The following is a 22,619-nucleotide window of genomic DNA, read 5'->3' as shown; positions in this document are numbered from 1 at the left end:
AGACAATGGATGGATGGATGGATGGATGGATGGATGGATGGATGGATGGATGGATAGATAGATAGATAGATAGATAGATAGATAGATAGATAGATAGATAGATGATAGAGTTAATACAATGTAAAAAGAGAAAAGTGTTCTTTACTAGGGGTCAGTTTGAGGGATTTTATTTTAAAGCACGTGTACATTAATTACTTACTTATACCAGTTTCTTCATTACCTATCAGCTTTCGTTTGATAGGCCCATATGACACCATGTGATTAGAAAAAGGTGTGACTTCTCTTTTCTTTCTGATTAGATTATCATCATCTGTGCAGTTCTAGAAAAAATGTCACCCAATAAATGCATATATGCCATGTGACAATATAGACTAGTACAAATGATTGGAGTAAAATCCCATATGGCTATTGAAAGTAGTTATTTCATCTCACCAATTAAAATGAAATGTTATGTTTTAGCAATGTTTTCCAGTTACACTATGTGCATATGTTATTGCCCAAACATAAACCTTCTGAATACACTATCTGGACTCTTAGAACGGATGTGTAATTTGCTATTTCATTGCAGTCTGTGAAATGACCAAAGAAATGCAGTAAGGGAACAAAAAATGATGGTGTGACTGCAGTGGAGGGAAGGAAGGGAGTGGGAGAAAGAAAGAGAAAGAATTGAGGAGCTGGAAGGTATTGCAGGAGAAACAACTCAAAAACATGGAAATCAGTAAGATTATGGTGCTTTCCTACATGCCACAAAGTAAATTGACATACAGGTTGAATCTCCCTTATCTGAAATGCTGGGAACCAGAATGGTTTTGGATTTTGGATTTTTCCAGATTTTGGAATATTTGCATATACATAATAAGATATTGTGGAGATGGGACCCCAGTCTAAACATAAAATTCATTTGTTTTGTATACACCTTAGACACATAGCCTAAAGATAATTTTATATACATTTTAAATAATTTTATGCATGAAACAAAGTTTGTGTACACTGAACCATCAGTAAACAAAAGCGTCACTAGCTCAGCCACCCATGTTGACAATTTTGGATTTTGGAATTCTAGATAAGGGATTTTCAACCTGTATTATGTTCTCTATTTTTTAGGCAGCTCTACTTTCATTAAGTGAGCAATGACTTCAGAGTGACCTAGCTAGAAAATTCACTATGATCTGCTTATGGGACATGACTCACCATTTTGGAATCATTACTCCTCCATAAAAGTTTTCTTCCTGCATTGGAGTTGGAAACTCACTGCTATTGTTTATCACATTGGCCTGAAGAGTTTTACCAGCTATGTGGAGTTAGTATTTGATTTTATAGCAGCCTCCTTCCAAAGTGTCTGACTTCTGGTTTCAATCTGACCTTGCTTTTTTTGTCAATCTAATTATGTTTTTGATAGAAAAATAATTCTTTCTGTGAAGCTTCATCTCTACAACTGCACTTACTGCTAAGGTAAACACATCTATTTTCTTTTTAAAAAAACTGGAGAGAGTGAAGCTTATGCTCCATTGTCACCTACCTATGGTCCATGATTCAAGTACAAAACACCTTTTAAGGAGCAGGATATTGTGCTGCATCCATTTGAAAATTCTGTCTCAATTACCAAGATAATATTTTAGTAGATTGCCAGTAAAGGTCATCTAGTTAAACTGCCATGAAGCGCCTTCAGATGTTTTCCTGTGATGTTATGTGTTTGAAAGGGTAGGATGATTCAGAAATTGGGAAAAGTGGGGCTCACATTCTTTTCCTCCCAAAACCTCTCCCAGACTTCCCTTGATCAGCTGCAAGCTTAAAAAATAAGGATGGAAGGGAATCCACAAAGGGTCCCATACTGACAGACCTTTTTGGTGACTGTTCCAATATTGTAGCATTACTTTTCTCTATGTGTTATCTTTCTGTTGGAAGAAAGAACTTTTTGAAAAACTCTATTAAACTCTTGACAACTGACTCACTGTTGAAAAATAGCCTTTTAATGGGATGTGCTGCACTTTTGTGCCCTAATCCATGTGTTGTTAAAATTGTTTTAAATTGGTTGCTTGTTTTAATAAGATTATCCATTGTATTATATTTCAACATGATAGCCTACTTATTTTTAGCCATATTGTGAGCCACTTGAGGTTCCAGCAATGGGATGAAGGCAGGATAGGAATAAATAAAATAATAGATAATGCCAGGCACAGAAACCATTCCCTGTCTACTTATCAAGTCAATTCTCTACTTTGAGCCTTCTCCTTCTCTAAAGTTCTCCCTTCAGAAACCCTTTGGGGATTTGGGGATTCTTTGCCTTTCATTCCCCACTCCATTTCAAATTGCTGTTCTTCTCTTCTTCTTTCCTCCTCTCTTCTGACTCCCCCCCCCCCTTCTTTAATCTGTCTAGAGGAAGACCTGAGAGGAAAAGGCTGTGGACAATGCTTTAGAAGTACTAGTGTTAATGCTACCACACTATCACTAAATAATTTAAGATAAATTACTAAAGTTATACTATACAGGAAATTTTATAAAAATCATAATTTTGTTAAAAAAATCATTCAACCACTATTGAACACCACACCACTAATGGACTAATGCTTCATTAAATGTTTATTGTTACTCAAAAGCTACACTGTGAGAATTCAGATAATGAATTTTAAAGTCATGGTTGATCATTTTAATGCATTTGGGATAACAAATTAATGTTTGATGCATAATATCCTAATTGGTAGAGAAAAGAAAATCAATTAAGTAAATCTTTTAGCAGGCGAGTAAGAAAATTTAGTTTCTTCTTCACTACTGACTTTTTCAGTGCTAGGGGAAAGTACCAAAATCCAGATATTACCAGCATACATATTAATATGTGGCTCCATATTTATCAACTTACCGGTTTGCAAGTATCGGCTGTACTATGACAAATCTGAACTGTGCAGTGTAAGAAAACATGATTGAATGTGATGCCAACAAATTTGAACATTTGGATCCTAAACATTGCTTCTTCTCCTTCTCCATTTCTTATTACTGACAGAGTTTCATCTTTTACAGTTTGTGGACAACTGCACAGAAACACAAATAATGAAAACATGACCACATTGAGAGGAATTTCTTCAAATGGAGGAACAATGTGAGGCCCCTCTAAAAAACCTGATCACCACAATGGATCCAGTAAACACCAGGCTCATCTGAGCTGGAATGAGTGAGTGAAGAGTGAAACAAGCCAGGCCTGGTAATCGCTCTATCTTTTTTATGGCAGGGAATGAGTGGGTCTCCAGATATTGTTGGACTGCAACTACTATCAGCCCTAGTCAGCATAGCTGTGGTGAGAAAAAGATGGGAGTACAGTGCAACAGCATCTGGAGAGCTACACTCCTAGTCCTTTCCTTACAGAGTACCTTGGCACATACTGATGTGCAGAGTTTCTTATGTAGATGAAATAGTAAACCTGGTTCAAACTGTAACATTTCAGGCTACAAGTGGGATACTCATGTAATCACATACTTTGAAAACAGACGTGTGTAGAACAATCTAAAACAAATTTTCCATCTGATCTGATGCCTTGTAAATTATAAGGATGTTGATTCATTCATAGATGACAAAACATTTGGTATGGATCAAAGTATGAAAGCTCCTGGAACAGACCAATATTTCCAGGAATGCTGAGCTAGCCTGTTTCTAGATGTCATGCCATGCCATGCCTCCAAAAGGTTGTGCCCACATTCATGTCCAATCATACCCTACATATACTGGAGTTTTGTCCACTCTTCCCCCTGTGCTTGATATGTGGTTAACTATACTCAGCCTTGTATATCAGTAAGGATTTGGTTCTCAAGTCCATATAAATCTATGGACAGCGACATGTGCACGTCCACTTTGGTACACATGCATATCCATGCTGCCATTGACTTATATAGTACAGGGCTAGCTGTGGACACTCCAAACTGTTGATAGCTAGCCTACTGTACAAGTACATTGTCTCTCTCCATTAACTTAATTATTCTGCCTCATGTTCCTCTCAAAGTATCAATATTCACAGTCTGGTATATCTGTTTGTTTGTTTTTAAATTACAATCATGGAAGAAACATGTCAGAGAGGTAAAGTCCTATACCATCTTAGCACCATCACTGTAGAAAAATGAGAAAAAGAAAAGAAAATGCAGTACAGTGCAAATAAATTGTTTACCCTGCTTACAGAAATGTAAGAAGGGAAGGAAGACCAGAGGAAATTCTCTGTGGTAATATGTCACATATTTCTGGAATTGCCCAGAAATTTAGGTGGTGGGACACCAACCTCTTCTTAATAAAGGAATACTGAACAACATGGACAGGATCATTTGTTGGGGTAGACCAGCAGTTTTCAAGTCTAATGATGAAGTTACCTGGAACCTGACAAAACAGAGAAACAGCATACACAAATTGGAATTTGTAAAAATCACTATTAATACATAACATTGGTATCTAATATATATAGCTGCAGAAAGACTGCTACCCACCACAACAATGAAACTCTCCCACAAACAACAGTATTTTAGAAAATCTCATACTATTGGTAGGCACATGTATGCACTGAGTGAATCCCAGGACACACACTCTTAGACTGATTTTAATTTACTCAAGAGACAAAATTAAAGGAAAGCTTTCTCTTATAAAACAGGTGCAAAGTTATGAATATCAGATAGAATTATATATTATTTTTGTCTCAGGCTAAGGCTACACTGTTCCTGATAGACTGATGATCTGTTCGAACATGCTGATATATGCTGGTACTGGTAAATCTATGCTAAAATAGGTATTTGTTCCATTATGCTTATAATAGATGCCGGTTAATATGCTTATGATGTAATGGATGCTGTTATGATTTAACAGTGCTCAAGAAGATCAGTCCTTGAATGCCTGTGTAATCACAAAAGTGGTTAGAAATGTATAGTTCATCAATAGATAAGAATGTGTTCTTGAACAGAACAGGAGTGTCTTTGCCCAGAACCAGAGAGAACACTCTTGAAGTCAACAAATCAGTTATAACAGGAGATTTTTACATGGGCTTTTATACCATCATTTTCCCAACAGCATAAATATGTGTTTAACTTTAAGAATGGATCTTACTGCATTCACCCATTTGCAGCCCAGCTGCAACCTGGGCTTATCCCACAGCTTTCCAAACATGGGAAAATCCTGTGCTTGAAAAGCTATGGGACAAGCATGGGTTACAAATGGGCTGCAGATGGGAAAATATGGTAAGACCCATCTTTAAAGTTAAACATGCATTTATCACATCGGGAAAACGATAGGCTAAAAGCCCATGTTATAATCTCCATAGTTTCCATCTCCATCAGAAGCATGTCTTTTATGAAGTGACTGAGTCTTAATTGCTCATACAAGACCAAGCCAACTCAAAATACCAAGCCTTATGAGGAATAATTTAGGGAACTGGGTATGCTTAAGCTTGTAGAAGATAAGACTGAGAGGGGACATGATCGCCATCTTTAAATATCTGAAAGAATCTCATGCAAAAGATAGCTTGTTTTCTGCTTCTTTAGAGACTAGAACACTAGATTCAAATCACAAGAAAAGAGATTTTACCTAAATATTAGGAAGAACTTTTTTCCTGTAAGAGCTGTTCAGCAGTGGAATAGACTGTCTTAGAGGGTGATGGACTCTCCATCTTTGGAGATCTTTAAAGAGAGATTGGCTGGGCATCTTTTGTTGTGTATTCCTGTATTTATAGGCCTAGACAGCCCATGCAACCCCTTACAGATCTATGATTCTATGATTCTGTAAATTGGAAAATCTGAACTGAGTGGCAAATGAATGACCTCATTGTTCTTGCTAACCAGCAGTTTGACCCTATGAGTCCTGGCTGTATTACAGCACCACCTACTACAAAATACTGTAACGATCAAAGCTATGTAAGCTTTGAACACTATCATTTGAACACTATCATTCAAGACTGATTTAAAGATAAAAGAGCCTGTGAAGTCACAGCAGAGCTCTGAAATGGCTTTTCAAAAGTGTTAAATAGATTCACAGAGGTTAGGTCTATCAGCCATCACAGATCACAGGTACAGGTACTCTTGAGTATCACATTCTAGGAGCACACACCATGAAGCAGTTGCCATCTCCTTACTCTTTTTAATAGGGTGTACAGAGGACAGTGCCGTCTTTGAAGGTATCCTCTCTTTGAAGTGATATCCAGTTTAAACCGGGTTTAAAGATAAAAGAGACTAAGATACCAGAACGGGGATTTTGATATTGCCCATAAGAGTCAGCACCTGTGCAGGCACACAGGTTTTTCCCACTAAGGCATTTTTTAAATAATAGTTGTGAGTCTAAATGGACACTCAGTACTAGCTTTTGGACATCTAGTAGAGATAAAGGAATACATATAATTTAATCAACAAGCCAAGAACATAGATTCAGATTGGAAATTATCCTGACTAAGGCAAAGATCTGATGAAGTGGACTATGTCCACAAAAGGTTATTCTAGAAAGTTCTTCTCCATAGTGCTGAAATGTGCTACTAGATTCCTTTACATCTTTTTATGAGAGAATAAGGTGTGCGTAAATGTACTTGCAAATTCATTTGTCTCCCCAAATATCAGAATTATATATACCAAAGAAACACCCACTGACAAACCATTTGCATGAGAAAATGGACATCCAATAATGATTTCTTTAAAACTACCATGTTTCCCACTATGGTGAGTTGTGGCACATTTCTCTTTCAGTTCTCTTTCTAAATTTGCTCCCATGCACATGAATTAACATATGCTAAATTTATGCAAACTGGTGTCCTTCTTTGTCCTCCTTTTCATTTGAGTCCTCTCTCCCCATCTCTCTTTTATAAGCAAGACTCAGTGGATTGACTTGAGAGCATTTTTCAATGAGGGTTGGGGTGGGGAGGAGAACTTAATAACTTCCAAAGTTAATTACCATAAACAAAACAGAGAGTGAGATCCTGCTTCAGGAGATCATGCACCTATGTCTCTGTGGCTACGTCTCCCAGTGTTAGCCCCCAAACTCTCTTGTACAGTTCCCCCAACAGAGCCATTTCCATGTTATTGGAGTACAGGGGGATTAGTAGGAATGTCTCTAGCAGCTGGCTGTTCTACAAGGAGATGCTCTGCACAGACCTTCTTGGAGCCCTTGGAAATCTCAGCAGATGCCTCTTATGGTGCATCCAGCTACAGGAACATAGCTGCCCATGTTCCTGCTCATCTCCTTGTTCTCCAGCAACCTAGAAAGGTCATGTGGGGATGGGCTGTGCTGTTTACAAGGTGAGTTGGGGGTGGGGGGAGATATTGGCTTTGCATAATTGGAACAAAATTCCAACCTCTGCAACAGCAACAAAAAAGTGACTGGGGATGGTATTATGCCAATAGATAAATGATAATTCATGGCATCATAATTCATCAAGAGGATGCCAGTCAGACTAAACAGATACTATAAAAGATAGAGAGGCACAGTGAGCTTAGGTGAAAACACCTAAGTTAAAAGAAGAGCATATATAGCTGAAAAAAGTAAAGTTGGGGCCCTCCAATGAATGTGAATTCTCTGGTTTAGAAACTGGTTTTCAACCCCTAGTCTCTTGTTTTGTCCTTCATGCCAGAAAGGCAAGTTACCTCCTTAATTCCACTGGCCTCCTCCACATGATGTCACTTCTGATATTAATTTCTTTTTCAATGATTTTTGACATATACTTCATGGACCTTCCAAATACACGTGAGAGAATATAAGTATAGATAGCCCCAAAATCTCCCCCCTTTCATTTTTGTTTTTCTTCTTATGAATCTTATCTTACACCTGGTAAGACAAAATTGCCTTTTCATTGCTACCTATGAAGTACTTTGAATCCCAGCTTCTTTGAGGGCTCAGTAATACCAGACAGGTACCATTTTAACTTTGACAAATATGTTGTCCTCTAGAGTCAGAAAAGGGATAGTAGTCCACATGTCTTCAAAATGTTGGTCCTTGTACAGCATCATGGACACAGAGAAGTTCCCATCTTCAGTGTTCAGTGTAATGGACCTATTGAACAAGAGACAGAGATGCACAGCATAAATAAACAAAGCTGCAGAAATAATACAATTGTCATGGTGACTATATGACACAATGAGTTATGTATGTTCTTTTCACTTCATCCTTCCCACCAAGGCTGTTTTTGCAAGGGCCCCAAGAGTTCCTGCATCCCTCAAGAAATTTGAGGGTGTAATCATACACTGATAAAAATGTATGTTAATCTAGGCCAAGTTATGGATCAGCTATATAAATTAGAATTATTACACCAATGGAGCAGTTTAATAGACAAACATTTAAGATCAGGCTGCAAAAAATGTAGTAATTCTAGATTGTGACATGGGGAACTTGTAGCCCTTCAGATATGATGAACTATTTTTTTTTGCATCATGTTTCATCAGTGCCCATGCAGGCAGGTACTGCTGGGAGGTGGAGTCCAGCAACATCTAAAGGACCACAAATGCACTACTATAGATAGTATCCTTTTTTCCCCTAGTACTTTTAACTTCTATACAAGGCACAGAAAGTAATCTTGAGCTGCTTTTCCCAGTAAGGTGACATGAGAAGTTCACTAGGTGAACTTCCTCCCATGAGAAAAATATTTGATAGGCCCAGACTTCTCAAGGAAATCATCTCAGATGGTTACACTTACACTAACCCCACAATTTCATTAGTGTACTTAGTAAAATGATTACATCAACCTGATGCAGATGCCTCTCAAGTGGCCTTACTCCAGGCTATAAAATGTCAACATAAAGAAAAACAAGAATGGTCTTACCTGATATCAACACTGATTTTATTTTCGCCATTAGGTTGCTTTACCATGTAATTAATAGGGTATCGGCAGGCAAATGTAATATTGATGAAAGTTCTAGTGATTACATCAGAGAAATTGTTCTGAATAGTGTTGAGGAAAATTATATAAGAACCATCTGAATCCTAAAAAGCATTAAAAAGCAACAACACAGTAAGTCTCAGGTTCTCCAGGAGGAAAAATAAAAGTTACTAAAGAATGAAACAAAAATCACAAGCCCCCCTCCCCCCGCCCCCCCCGGAATCTAGTTTATCAGCATTTTGCCCACTTAAAATTTTTTTTGTAACATTCAATAACGTTTTGGGTGAAAACTTCATTTGCATAAGAAGCACTTTTTTGTATAAAATATGCTTGTGCCAAGCATTGCTTTTTGTACAGAAATGTTTTTTTCTGTACAAATTCTAAATGAGAATATTTTTCATGCCCCTAATAGTAACATAGTGACACTGGTAACGTTAGATTCTGTCTGAATTGCACTTTGAAAATGAGAAGATTTGCTCCTCAGCTAGCAAGAGCAGAAGTGGACAACTGTAGCACTCCAGATGTTTTTGGCCTACAGTTTCCAGCTGCCCTAGAAAACATAGCCAGTGGAAAGGGGATAAGGGAGCTGCATGCCAAAAACATCGGGAAAGTTGTGACCAGCCTTGTGCTAGCACAAGATCAGGTTTTGCCAAGAGTCCATGAAACACACATCCAGACTTGGCACAAGTGCTAAATGAGACCACTTTCAGCTCTTCCAGTTCGAAGAGAAAATGATAGAATCAAGGGTCTAATTTGCACTGCAGAAATAATGCAGTTTGACACCACTTTAACAGCCAAGAGTCAATGCTATGGAATTCTGGAATTCATAGTTTGTTGTGGCAGCAGAGCTCTCTGACAGAGAAGGTTAAATATCTCACAAATCTACAAATCCCAGAATTCCATAACACTGAACTGTGGCAGTTAGTAGTATCAAACTTCACTATTTCTGCACTAAAGATTAGACCAACACCCCTAAACTGGAGTGGTATGTTCATTGTAGGCACAGGTCTGGAATGTTACTTTTAAACAGAAGTAATAAACAAATGTGGCATACAAAGAAATCACAAAGAAACCGCAGCAACATTTTTTGCCTATTACCATTTGTGTTCCACAGTCTGTGAAGTTGGTCTTAATCCTGAACACATAGAGGTTTCCTACTTCAGTGCCATGACATTCTGGATCATTGAGATGCAAATCAGAAATCTGCAAAAAATGTTTTACCTTTTTTCAATTTTTTTTCCAGTGAAATAGTCAACAACATCATATTTATAATTAAACAACCCAATTAATATATCCTGGGTCATAAAATCTGTTATTTCATTGAAAACAAAGCTTGGAGTTACACTTAAAAAGCATAAAATTACAGTTTCAAGAGCTGCAAAAATAGTTACCATTATAGTTAGATTTTATATTAAAAGGTTACTCTACATTTTTCCAGATCTCAGAGTAGTTAAAATAATTTTCTCTTAATTACTTTATAAAATCTTCTGAATACTACAATCTGTTGTCTTCCAGTGGAAAATACACTCTCTTCCCATCCATATCACTCAACAGTTACAAGACATTATGAGGTAGAAGCACAAGATGCAGAATGAACCTGCAACTGAACCATATAATATTCTTCTTCCATCATTTCAGATGCCATACATGGATAACTAACAGTAATTACAGAGCTACAGTTTCACCACAAAAAAGTAATGTTACTTTCTAAAATTACAGATATAACTTCAAAACACTGTATTTTTAAACTACAATTTCTAGAAAAGCATGGCCAGTGTTGCAAGCTCCAGTTAAAACCACTGGTCTGCATCTGATAATCTCAACTACAGTAGAGTCATTGAATCAGTGGAACTTACATAGGTGTTGATTTACCAAATTCCTGTTGATATAAAGGTTGATTTAGTCTTTAAAAAAATAGTTAGATTTAGGTCATAACGTACAACTGGCCTTCCATATCCTTGAATTCTGTATCCACAGATTCAACCATCCATGGTTTGAAAATATTTTTAGAAATAATATAAATTCCAAAAAGCAAACCTTGATTTTGCTACAGTATTTTATATAAGTGACACAATTTCACTATGCCACTGTATTTAATGGCACTCGGACATCCATGGATTTTGATATCCCCGGGGGGGTTCTAGAACCAAACCTTAGAGGATAGCTAAGCTCACTGTAACGTATAGTATCCCCATCATTATAGGGGAAAGTAATTAATAACAAGTAACTAGCTGCTTCCGAGCTCTGCTTGAAAGTATGGCATTATTGTAAGCTAAGAACGCCACTTTTCCTTGCCTGGGGAACCTGTGCCTATAACAGCCACATTACAGTCAATAAATTTCAACCACAGTTTCCCAAGGTCCACTTTTTGAATCTGTATTTTAGTCAAGAATATTAAAGCCAGCAGACAGCTGTAAAAACTGAACTGGTATATTTGCATTCATAATAAGTTGGAGCTGGCAGTTGTAACCATTGCTACTGAAAATTCATGGAGAATTTAAAAATTAAACAGGCATTGTGGGGAAAAAAGCTGTCATGCACAGTTTGCTGGTGGTGGTGCTTCTCACCATGGGTGTCAGAAATCATTGCCCATTTGCTGAAAGTCTCCCTTGGTTTGTCAACTTGTAGTGGTTTGAGCATTGGACTACAGTTTTGGATATCAGGGTTCATTTCCACTCTTGACCATGGAAACCCACTGGGTGACCTTAGGTGAGTCACATACTCTCAGCCTCAGAAAACCCCATGATAGGTTCACGTTAGGGTTGCCATAAGTCAGAAATGACTTGAAAGCACAAAACAACAACAACAAGTTAAAAATAATCCAATATTCAAAAACAAAATAAGTGAAAACTGAAATATAATGCTGCAGTATAGAATGCTCCTGTGCAGGGTTTCACCCAGTTAGTTATGTCCACTTCCAGGACATTATATCAATTCCATTTAATTCTCCTGAAACCAATTAGACTGAGAATGCTCAGTCCTCACTGAGCTAATTTGGATCCTGCCCCCTTAAGGATTTCTTACTTGAGAACTTTTTTCCAACAAGTTTCTTTAAATATTGAGAGGGAATGATCTCCTTTTGAAATGGATTTACTCATTTAAAATTATGAAAGAAGGAACTTACTAATATTGGAGGATTCCTGGACAGGAAAAATATACTTGGGATTTCCACTTCAATCAGATCCTTGGTGCAGATGATGGTCTCATTGATTTCTATAGACATATTAAAATTGTTGTTTGTTAAAGGGAGAGGAGGCCTATACTAGAAAGGTTTTATACACACACACAGAGAGAGAGAGAGAGAGAGAGAGAGAGAGAGAGCTTTCCAATTGAGATGAATAACTTTTATTTATTGTGAAACATTTGGAATACAAATTGATTGCATATATAAAACTGCTGATGATTTTTGTGCACCTGTTGTTATTAGAGACCAAATCAAACACACTGGCTGCAAATCAGAACTCACATATAGACAAAACGAATTCCTATTGAGAACTAAATGAGCTGGATGTGTCTTCACTGGACTCTTTCCTTTGCAATTGCCAACAATGGGAAAGCCCTACTTGTATACATAGGATCATATTTCCCAATTGGAAACTATCATCAGTTTACAATGTCTAAAATACCAGTTGTTGCTGCTTATCCAGGTTTATCGGTTTGGCAGATGTAAATAGCACTAGCTTTCTTTCATTGCAGAAGAAAGGGATATAAGAATATTGTGAGTGAAAGACAACAATGGCAGGATCAGCAAACCTGATTCTGTGGTCTGAAGCATAAAATCAATACAAGCCAAGCCAAACTAGACGTCACAAATCTGCTGCATATTTGGAGTTTTTCTTACCTTTGCTACAAAAGAGTCTTCCCTGCCTATCTTAGCACCCCTTCTCTCACTGAGACCTACTTGGCCATTGCCAAGGATATTGAAAGGTCATCTACTCTCTGTTGTATATCCCTAGCGCAGCCTCCTCCCATTCTAGATACCATACTGTACATGCCTTTAACTAATTTAGCATTTTAGTTTCAATGAAGAATGCACAAGAAGCCAAATAATGACAGGGAACAAATTCTACTTGATTTTAGTAGAGTATAAAAAATGGAAATGAGTATTCTTTTTCCCAGTACATGTATGATTTATTGTAACAATTGGATATGAATGATGATATTGGAAGTAAAGATGTGACAAAACTTGTATAAAGTAATTAGTGAGAGTAGAAAGTCTAGATAATGCCAACCATTTATTTTTATCTCTCTGTATCTTTTTTGGTCAACATACTCATGTCATGTTGAGGATGGAGCAAGCTTGTTTTCTGCTGTTCCAGAAACTAGGGACCAGTACATACCAGCTCCGAAAGGCGCCCTCATCACGTGCAAGGGGCACCCCGCCCACACACCCCTCACCCCTCACATGTGATGAGGGAGTCCTCACTGTCTGGTGCTGAATAGACGGTGTGTGCAGCGATGATGACACTGCTGCGTGGCATCCAAATGGAGCCATGCAGCAGCGACGTGCTCACACTGCTGCAAGCTATTTGTGGCGGCACAAAAAGGTGCCACTTTTTAGTGGTCCTTTTTTTTGTGTAGCAGCGCTACGCAATATAGTTGCTGTGGCACTGCTATGCAGCGAGAGGCAGCTCCTGGCCGCCTCTTCCTGGTGCTTTGTACCACTCCTGAGACACAGAGCAATGGATGCAACCTACAGGAAAAGATGTTTCACCAAACATTAGGAAGAGCTTCCTGACAGTAAGAGCTGTTTGATAGTGATCCGAGAGTAGTGGAGTCTCTTTCTTTGGAAGCCTTTAAACAGAGGCTTCTTGAGTTGCAGAATGGTTGGGAGAAGAGTTGAGGAGGACATATTTAGACCATGTTGTATTCTTGATTACATCAACATGAAGTGATGAAGTGTGTGTATGTGAGGGAGGAAATGACCTATTTTAATAATAATAATAATAATAATAAAATTTTTATTTATATCCCGCCCTTCCTACGATCAGGGCGGCTTACAGTAGAGTTTAAAACAGCAACAACAATCCATACAAGCAATGCAAAAAGATTAAAATGCAAATTTCAAAATAACAGGTAAAAAGCCCCATAGCCCAACCTCTTGGCCACGGAAGAGGAGGGAGGCCCACAGGATTTTTATTCGGGGAATGCCTGTTGAAACAGGAAGGTTTTTAAGTCCTTCCTGAATTGGGCCAGGGTGGTAGATGAGCGGAGCTCAGTGGGCAGCGTATTCCAAAGGGCTGGGGCAGCCGTGGAAAATGTCCTCCGCGTAGTGGAGGCTAACCTAGCCCCAGGCACCTTCAGTAATTGCTGCCCAGACGTTCTGAGGGTGCGAGGCGGAATGTACGGGGAGAGGCGGTCCTTTAGGTATCCTGGGCCCAAGCCATTTAGGGCTTTATAGGTAATAACCAACACCTTATATTGAGCTTGGAAGCGAATGGGCAGCCAATGGAGGTCTTTTAAAACCGGTGTTATATGGCTGGTCCTGGGAGCACCAGTGACCAGCCGGGCTGCCATGTTCTGCACCATTTGCAGCTTCCGAGTTTGGTATAAGGGTTGCCCCATGTAGAGTATGTTGCAGAAATCCAGTCTCGAAGTTACCAGAGCATGTACAACAGTTTCTAGGTCCCTCTGGGCCAGGTATGGGCGCAGCTGGCGGATCAGCCGAAGCTGATAACAGGTGCTCTTGACCGTCGCATTCACCTGAGCAGTCAGGTGAAGCGATGAGTCAAGAAGCACCCCCAGACTGCGCACGGAGTCCTTCACAGGGAGCGTGACCCCGTTCAGGACAGGTGGAACCACCGCCATTCCTGGACCAGGAGAACCTATCACTAGTACCTCCGTTTTCTCTGGATTCAATTTGAGTCGGTTTTCCCTCATCCAGCCCATTACTGTCTCTAAACAGGCCACGAGAGGAGAGACGCCATCCCCAGTCACTGCATCAGTCGGAGACATAGAGAAAATGATTTGGGTGTCATCAGCGTACTGATAACCCCGCGCCCCATGTCTCCGGATGATCTCTCCCAGCGGTTTCATGTAAATGTTAAATAGCATGGGAGACAGAATGGCTCCTTGAGGGACCCCGGTTTTTAGGGGCCTCTCGTCAGAGCACACGTCTCCCAGCTGCACCATCTGGGACCTCCAGGAGAGGTAGGACCGGAACCACTGAAGCGCAGTGCCCCCGATTCCCACCTCTGCCAGGCGTCCCAGAAGGATACCATGGTCTATGGTATCGAAAGTCGCTGAGATGTCCAAGAGCACCAGCAGGGACACGCTTCCCCTGTCGATGCTCAGACGGAGATCATCGACCAGGGCGACCATGGCCGTCTCAACCCCGTAACCCGCCCGGAAGCCAGTTTGAAATGGGTCCAGATAATCCGTTTCATCCAAGACCGCCTGAAGCTGGATCGCAACCGCCCTCTCGATCACCTTTCCCAAAAATGGTAGCAGCGAAACAGGCCGATAATTATTATGTACCAGGGGGTCGAGGGAGGGCTTTTTTAAAATAGGTCTTACAATGGCCAATTTAAGTTGAGATGGAAATAGCCCATCCCTCAGAGATGTATTAACTATCCGGCGTAACAACAATGTTACCGCCGGTCCCCCCTGGGCCGCTAACCACGAGGGACAGGGATCAAGAGAGCAGTTTGTTTTCCGAACACTTCCGAGGATCTTGTCCACATCCTCGGTACTCACCAACTCAAACTGATCCAGTTTAACATAGTCCACGGAGGCTCTGGACACTTCTACCCTAGGTTCTGCTAAAATGTCGGCGTTCAGACCTTCGCTTATACGAGAGGTTTTATCCGCGAAAAAGTCGTTAAACAGGTCACAGCAGGCCTTAGAAGGTTCAAGGATCTGGTTCAGGGCGGGAGGGAGCTGAGTTAGCTCCCTAACCACCCTGAACAACTCTGCCGGACGCGACTCAGCAGACGCAATACGAGCACCATAGAACGAATTCTTTGTTGCTCGTATTGCCTCTCCGTAGTCCTTTAACAGTTGGTCTAGGAGAGTCTTGTCGTCTAAGCAAAGGTGTTTCCGCCAACGGTACTCTAGCCGTCGCAGAACCCGTTTCCTTGCCCGGAGATCTTCCGTATACCAGGGCTTACGTTTGGAAGCGGGCCTGAGAGGGCGCTTGGGAGCGATCCTGTGTATAGCCCTGGAAAGACCGGTATTCCAAATACCGGTGAGGGCATCAACAGAGTCGCCGTCATTTCCAACCGTGAGCCCCTCTAAGGCTTCTTGGAACCTCTCAGATTCCATCAGCCTTCGAGGGTGGACCATCCTAACAGGTCCACCACCCCCGGGGGGGATCTGGGTAGAAGCCTTGATTTTCACCTCTACCAGGAAGTGATCCGTCCATGACAGGGGGGAAACATTAGCTATTTCCACCCACGGATTTTCCGCCTCCGAACAGAAGACCAAATCGAGAGTATTACCCGCACAATGCGTAGGACCCTGTATCAGCTGGGACAGGCCCATGGCCGCCATGGTATCCATGAATTCCCGAGCCGCACCGGGTGGAACATAGCTGGTCGTGAGGGAGATGTTGAAGTCGCCCAGGACAAGAAGCCTGGGCGTCTCCAGCATCAGCTCAGCGACCAGCTGTGTCAGCTCGTTAAGGGAGTCCGCTAATGCACGGGGTGGCCGATACACTAACAGAATCCCTAGACTGTCCCTAGCCTTTAGGGTCAGGTAAATACACTCGATATAGGAGGTCTGTCGGATGTGGTTCCTGGAGAGGGACACGGTGTTCCTATGTATCAAGGCCACACCCCCCCCCCGCCCACCTAACCTGCGCTGGTCCTTCACCGAGAACCCAGCAGGCAGGGCCTGAGCCCACACAGCGTCTCCTTCAGGCCCCAGCCAGGTCTCGGTAATGCAAGCCAGGTCACACTTAGAGTCCTCCAACAGATCCTGGAGGATGTGGGTCTTGTTGTTAAGAGACCTGGCATTGCACAGGAGCAGCGACAGGGTTTGTGGCACGGTTGGAGAGACCCTCAGGTCCTTCAGGTTGGGAGGGGGACAGGAAGGTGAGATAGATATGATGCATCAATCCCGCCTTCCCCTGGAACGCAAATCCCTTCTCCCACCACCATACCTCCCCCTGCCCCACACAACCTCAATTGGAGCTCCGCCCACAAGGATGTTATCCCCAGCCCAGGCATCCCCCGCATCCCTATCCTCCCCCCCTTCTATGGCTACTTTTTACAGATAAAGTTTGGTTTTCTAATAAGACAATTTCAAATAAGACAATTTATACAAATCAGTTTATCCAGTACAGTAGTTACTTTTTTTAGAAGTTATGTACAGCTTCACAATTCCCTGTTGGTGTCTATGCCAAAAAAGTAGGGGATACATCAGCAAAATATTTTTTAAAAGATTTGCCAGAAGAAGGAGAATTGAACCGCACCCATTGATTTTGATCTGTAGATGCAAATATAACAGCAATAAGTACAATTTGAGAGCCAGCATGATGTAGAGGTTTGAGCATAGGACTAGGAACATAGAAATCAGGGTTTGATTCCCTTCTCGGCCATGGAAATCAATTGGGGACCTTGAGTGAGTCGCACACTCTGAACCCCTGAAAATCCTGTGATAGGGTCATCTTAGAGTCACCATTAGTAGAAAACAACTTGAAGGCACACAACAATAAAGTGCAGTTCTGTTTACATAGAAGTTCAATAGCGCTAAACACTGTAACCAGATTACTTTTTATTCCTTTCTTTTACACTACTGTCCAGATACTAAGTTTGGGGGGGGGGGGGGGGGGAGGAATTCAGTGTTCCTGTTTTCCTTTCTTATTATTTTATTTGCTTCAAAATGTTCTTCCTAGATAACCTTTCAAATGATTGTCCTCAATTAAAATAGGATACTTGGCTATCCAAATGGTGGCAGATTCTCCTTATCTCTGATGACTGGTGTTATCTGACTAAACTAGCCCAGTATCACTGCAGGCCAATATATACAGTATATATACAACAATAATAATTGTTGCTATATAATTAACCACATTAAATCAACTAATGAAGTTATTTGAGAATTTTAAACTGGCATTGATTGGGCTAGCTTAAATGTTATTATGTGCCTTCAAGACATTTCTAATTTATGGTGACCCTAAGGCGAACCTATCACACTGTTGTCAAAAAGGACTGGAAAGATTTGTTCAGAGGCAGGTTTGCTTTTGCCTCTTTCTGAAGCTGAAAGAGTGTGACTTGCTTAAGGTAACCTAGTGGGTTTCCATGGTCAAGCAGCAGTTCAAACTCTCTGTAGTCTAATGCTAAAAAGAAGTCATTACACTGGATTAATAGGAAATCTTAATTCCATATTCCATATCAACTATGATTTTTAAACCAGGTGCAGTGCTTTCCATTAAATGATGATAGGAGAAAAAAAAGCACTAGTCTTTAGAACCAATGGAAAAAACGAATGCAGCACTGATTAGCTGTGGCCTTTCAGAAATTGTGCATGCATCTGGCAGATATTAAGCATCTTTTGGCTGATTGATTATTGTTCTTAACTGAAGCATTACAGAGTCTGGTTCCACTGAAGGTCCTTATATACAAATTGTCTTTTGAAATGCCACTGAGGTTATTGGCTTGAAAGAAGCATAAATTAAATTCAGGGCAGAATCATTAGCCTTTGGGTGGCTTAAAAGGAAGACAAATTAGCTTGCTCCTTTTGGTGGTTGATTAATGTATATTAAAATCTAATTTTAGTGCAGAATAATTTTCAGAAAATAATGGCTAAGTAGATGCCTTATCTATATCATATAAATGAGATTAAGTAGTGAGACCTAAATAGGAAAAGAAATATAGAAAGAAGGGGGGGAGGGAGAAGAGTTGGAGGGGGAGCACCAAAGAGCAAGTACTATTCCAGCTCATTTTTTGAAATCCTGTTTGATTTATAGTCAATAATTGATAGAATCAGTGACTGAAGAAAATGGAACTGCTTTCTGACTGAATTAGCAAAATACTTTCCAAAGATATTTGAAGGTTACAAACCCACATCCTGTGCAATAATGTAAGGTGAAGTCACCTAAAAATGACTTAGTAAAACAAGGATGTTGCACATGGACACACTAAGCACTTAACTGGGTCTGAGCAGAAGGGAAGGACTAACAGGTGTAATGTGGGAAGATACTGGTTTGTGGACACACAGCTCTGCTACTTCTGGACAAATCCACAGGTTATGCATGGATGCTTTGGGCATTTAAAAATATCCAAAAGCTGTAGCTAAAAGGAAAAATGGCTGACAGGCAGCTCTATGACAAGAAAACAATTCTTTCTCAGTTTATATATACTATGAAATATTTTCAGGAGGTGCAATGTTTGCTCTTCTTAAATTGGTCATAAAGAAATCCAGAATTTCAATAAAGACATAGAAGAAATGTTTTCCCATTGTATATGCCCTCCAAGGATTGAGAAAATTATTATTGTGTTTCTGTCTCTATTTACTGTCAATTTTTATTTAGATAGAGGTGTTATGCCTAGACGTGAGTGGATCAGTGTTACTTTTCTTACATATAAAATGGTGGGACCAGAAACATTCCCATTTTCACATTCCCAGAGCTTTGTTGAAAGGAGCCAAGGCTTTGTGAGTGCCAATCTGTCAGTAAAACTGCTGAGAAGCAGCAGTTAATTTATGGGAAGAGAGAGGACAGTGCCAGCAGGGACTCTTGAACAAAAGCATGCACTGAGAAAACGTGGACAAGGACATGAGTGTGCTAAACTGATGGAAGGAGAACAGATGCTGCAGAGCACAGGATTCCTATGCCTTTCATAGCTTTAGAACAGTAAGAACTACAGTTTTCCATTGATGACTAAATTCACTATCTTAAGTTCCCTTTTTTTTTGTCTGTACAAGTGTCCATGGTATAGGAACATTATCTTCTAATGCAGAGATGGGAAAAATCTTTCACCCTCCAAATATATATAGCTGAACAGCAACTCCCATCATCCCATCCTACTAAAAATACTGGCCAGGGCTGATGGAATCACATGCTGTCGACTCCAGTTCTAAATGCTGGTATTTCTAATTGTCACTATCTGGTTTTATTGTTTGCTGCAGCCCCCACCCTCTTTATGATATGCTATTATTGATTCTCTCTCTCTCTCTCTCTCTCTCTCTCACACACACACACACACACACTCTTCAGAATTTAACTGAAGATTCTTTAGATGCTCAAATCCTCTGATCTGGATTCCTTTTTTCAGTGTTACTTGTTATTTATTTGCAAGTAAATGGATTTAGGATCCTCTGTTAAGGGGTCTCTCTCCAAACAGCTGTTGTGATTTTCAAATACCAACTTTCACAAAAAGTAAGGGAAAGCTTCTATGAAAGTTGCAATATAGATTCCCTTAACGTGTCTGAATGTAGACTTCATTCATGGACTTTACATCCTATTGAAATCAATGAGACCTGTTAGTCATGAATTAAGACCACATAATTACAATGAAACACAATCCAACCCTATTTTTAGTTTCCTGAATAGTAACAAGCAGAGGAGAGATCACTCTCTTTTTTGTTTTGTTCTGTTTTGACCACTCTATCACTGTGCGTTCTTTGAATACTGATATTCCATTCAACTGATAAACTGATAAGGAGTGGTTTAAAGAGAAAAAAAATTATTGGAAGAGAATTAAACTTTAATTCACCTTAGTTGCTCCTGTTTCATCCTTGTTCCTCAAGAAAGCTTGAATGTTTACATTCCCTTAGACCAAGAAAGCATCTAACAAATATTTCCAAATATTTTTTTCTCTCATTTCAAAATGCTTCTATTAAAAGCAAGGCTCTCTGATAACCTACAGGCACAAACTTTACTCTGAAATTTCTTACAATAAACAAATGCTAGTTTATGCATTAACAAAGCTGGCTAATTCAAAGTGATTCTTTACACACTGACTTCCAATACAAACAGGATTTCAAAGAAGATATTTTAATAAGAGTATTATTATTTATTCTAAAACCTGTAATTTGCTTTTCAGGAATTCAAGGAAAGTGGAGATCAAATTATGACTATCTTTAAAAGCAAAGAACATTATATTATAATGCAACCAGATCAAATCAGTAGCGACTAACATTTGTAATATGGGTTGCCCTAAAAGCAGATCATTCATGTTAAGGTTCTGATTCTGAGACCAATATGCAAACATCCTCATAAGCCTTACTTTTCAGTTGTAGTGCTTACATAAAAAGGTACTTCAAAAAGACATGGTGTTTCTTTTTAACTGTTAAGGAATCAGTAAAACGGTTGATTTCCCCCATGAAATATATAGCACTTGTATGCCATGAACTATGTTCTGAAAGATGTATTTTCACAGCATCTTTATGTCTCTTTATAACAGAACAGAATGAGCAAGCATTTGGAAGTGGGCCTGAAATATTACAGAGAGCTGAGAAATTCTTTTGGGAGATTCTTGAAGAGAAACTCACCCTCTCCAGTGTTGGAGCTTCTGGAAGACATCAAGAGAGAAGCTGCCAGGATGACAGCTAAGGACAGTTTGCGTGGTGCCATCAAACTGAAGTTTCCTCAAAGAGCACTGGCCAGGAAATCCCCTGCAACTTACTGATACTTCCTGCTATCCTTTCCAGTTTATGTCTTGGCTGAAGGTTTTAGATGAGTGTGTGTTGCAAAAGGTTCTTCACAGCCTTTTCCCTTTCTGAACTTGTTCACACCAATGAATGTCTCACATCTCTGAAGGCACAAGGGTGTCCTGGAGGCAACAATAGGATTCCACAGAGAGAGCCAGTGGAGACCATGATTACTCACGCCAAACCCACTACCTATTTTAGAGCTGAATTCTCCTCAACAAGGAACCCCCTTCCCTTTTTTCCTCCCACATTTTTTGTCTTTTACTATAGCAGCAACGTCCACATCACTCCATCTTCTTGCATTCTTGGTTGGTGTTTTATATCCTTCCATTCTGCTTTATAGAGGGACAGGAAATGATTTACAGCTCCTTTTTCTTGTCCCCCGAGAATGGAGAATGAAAGGACAACAAATAAAAGAAAGAACCTTGCAACGTTTTCCCTGCAAACAGAATTGTTCCCTTTTTTTCCCTATAAGCAAAGCAACATACAATATGTTTAATTTTTTAAAAAAGCATTAATGGGCACTCCTCTCAGTCAGACACTCTCAATTTCAAAAAGATTGTCAGTTTGAAACAATATGTACTTCTCAGTCAAGCTTTCAATTATTTCCAGGCAATGACTCTTCCCATAGAGAAAGAATTTCAGTGAAGAAACACAATGGACAGAGCTGGAGATTGAGTATGGGGAAATACTTTCAGGATATATTGGGCCCATTACAATATAGAACTTTTTGTCCAGAGCTGCCAAACTGCTTTTTGAATTGTTTCTTGCAAGTTGCATCAGACAGACTATACTAGATCTTGCAGGGTCAGGGAAGGGGGAGGTATTAATGATTTTTAGCAGGGAGGCATTCATTCAAAACAAGGCTCTGAGATTTGATAGCTGTAAATTTGGGGATATTTATCAGAATCCAATTGTGAAAATATTATCAAAAAGATGGAAAGAAAAGTGATTTTTTTGGGGGGTGGGGTGGGTTTCAGGCTATGTGGCTGGAAGAGTTTATTCCTGACATTTCACCAGCATCTGTGGCTGACATCTTCAGAGAAAGATGCCAGCCACAGATACCGACAAAACATCAGGAGTAAACTCTTCCAGAACACAGCTACATAGCCTCCCCCAAAACACCAGAATGGATGCTAGCCATGAAATCCTTCATTTTCATAAAATGAATATTTTCAACCTGAAATTTCAGGAAGAGTTCACAGTCTGG

General features: G+C 39.9%; 1 protein-coding gene across 2 annotated transcripts in view; it reads right to left on the bottom strand.

The window, feature by feature from the left end:
* LOC121931431 (pancreatic secretory granule membrane major glycoprotein GP2-like) overlaps positions 1 to 21,344 on the bottom strand; it is a 23,624-nt gene extending 2,280 nt beyond the window's left edge. Inside the window, exons 1-8 of one of the 2 annotated variants that reach the window (XM_042469219.1) lie at positions 21,251 to 21,344; positions 11,940 to 12,028; positions 9,914 to 10,018; positions 8,759 to 8,919; positions 7,857 to 7,992; positions 4,259 to 4,353; positions 2,858 to 3,026; positions 200 to 320 (exon numbers count right to left, since the gene is read on the bottom strand). In XM_042469219.1, coding sequence (XP_042325153.1) covers positions 200 to 320; positions 2,858 to 3,026; positions 4,259 to 4,353; positions 7,857 to 7,992; positions 8,759 to 8,919; positions 9,914 to 10,018; positions 11,940 to 12,028; positions 21,251 to 21,332 — 958 coding nt within the window. In that variant the 5' untranslated portion in view covers positions 21,333 to 21,344. The remainder of the gene's footprint in view (positions 1 to 199; positions 321 to 2,857; positions 3,027 to 4,258; positions 4,354 to 7,856; positions 7,993 to 8,758; positions 8,920 to 9,913; positions 10,019 to 11,939; positions 12,029 to 21,250) is intronic. The other variant, XM_042469305.1, reaches the window with a different exon arrangement.
* Positions 21,345 to 22,619: the final 1,275 nt, after the last annotated feature.

This window comes from Sceloporus undulatus, chromosome 1 (genome assembly GCF_019175285.1).
Source record: "Sceloporus undulatus isolate JIND9_A2432 ecotype Alabama chromosome 1, SceUnd_v1.1, whole genome shotgun sequence".
NCBI classification, from domain to species: Eukaryota; Metazoa; Chordata; class Lepidosauria; order Squamata; family Phrynosomatidae; genus Sceloporus; species Sceloporus undulatus.
Note: the sequence above shows the minus strand (reverse complement) of the source record. Positions and strands in the feature narration are given on the sequence as shown.